The sequence below is a fragment of the Propithecus coquereli genome, unplaced genomic scaffold (genome assembly GCF_000956105.1).
Source record: "Propithecus coquereli isolate 6110/MARCELLA unplaced genomic scaffold, Pcoq_1.0 Scaffold177, whole genome shotgun sequence".
NCBI lineage: Eukaryota > Metazoa > Chordata > Mammalia > Primates > Indriidae > Propithecus > Propithecus coquereli.
Genome location: NW_012142412.1, coordinates 110,700 through 111,873, shown reverse-complemented (window position 1 = coordinate 111,873; position 1,174 = coordinate 110,700). Strand labels below are relative to the sequence as shown.

Genomic DNA, 1,174 nt, shown 5'->3' with positions numbered 1-1,174 from the left:
AGACCACAAATTGCTTAAGTACCTCTTTAGAATCTTAGTGTAGTTAGTGATCAACATGTAAAATCATGCAAAAAAAAGGAACTCTGCAATGGGATTTGACCACTGTGCCTGATTAGCTATCATTTTTAATCAAAAGTTCGATACGATCAAACAACAAACATCTCTACTCATCATAAACAACAGAAATAAGTCTGCATAACATCAGTGAATATGCACAACCCATTCACTGCTCCCAGTAAAATGGCGTTGGACTCACATTAATAATAAGGGGGAAGGAAAAGAGTGACCCCAATTTTTCTTTTTTGTTTCAAAGGTTTTCTAATTTACTTACTATCCCATTCTCATACGGCTATTCTTCCCTCTGTGTCCTATTCTTTTCTTCCCTACTTAAATTGACAAAGGACACAAATGCCTCATCATCAGGCATATCCTTGATTACGCCACGGCTCTGCCTGGTAATGTCAGTTCCAAGTTTGTTGATTTAAGGGTTAGAATAATTTGTAAGTAACATTAAAATATTTTGATTGCATTTCTAGAATTTATATGTTGGCATAGCATGGAAAGCTAAGATTAAAAATCACTTAAGTTCCTTCTTTGCAGAAAAGAGTAAAAAAAAAAAAAATCACTTAAAATAGTCACTACGATACGAGGAAGAAACGAACCAATGATCACAAACCTTCTTGAGAAGACACAATGGGTGGCATGTAATCAGGGATGTATTCTTTTCTTTCCTCGGCATCTTTACTTCCAGGTTGAGGAAACTGAAGTACGTTGTTCTTGCTAACAGGAAATGAAGGGATTTGATGTGGGAAAGTAACAGGTTCAATATTGTGAATATAGTCTTCTAGTTCATGCAGACTAACCCCCATAAGCTGGAAAGCTTCGCCAACATCATCCAAAATTGGGTCTGTTCGGCCATCTGAAACAAAGTCAAAAGTAAATCCAATTTGAAGAAAATCCCATGAATATTTTTTACGATATTAAGAAAAAAGTACCAAGTAAATATGTACCTGAGAATCATACATGCTATATATTTAAAACCTAGTTATTAAAAAGAATTTAATAGATTTTAAACAGAATATCACATTATTTAAAAATTAGAAAGATGATTTCTTTTTCTTTTAGCAATAGAGTCTTGTTTTGTTGCCCAGGCTACAGTGTAGTGGTATAATCA

The 1,174-nt window shown here is 34.1% G+C and overlaps 1 protein-coding gene across 1 annotated transcript in view; it reads right to left on the bottom strand.

Moving 5' to 3' along the window:
• TAF3 (TAF3 RNA polymerase II, TATA box binding protein (TBP)-associated factor, 140kDa) overlaps nt 1-1,174 on the bottom strand; it is a 179,118-nt gene that overhangs the window by 172,530 nt on the left and 5,414 nt on the right. Inside the window, exon 2 of the mRNA XM_012642186.1 lies at nt 677-919. Coding sequence (XP_012497640.1) covers nt 677-919 — 243 coding nt within the window. The remainder of the gene's footprint in view (nt 1-676; nt 920-1,174) is intronic.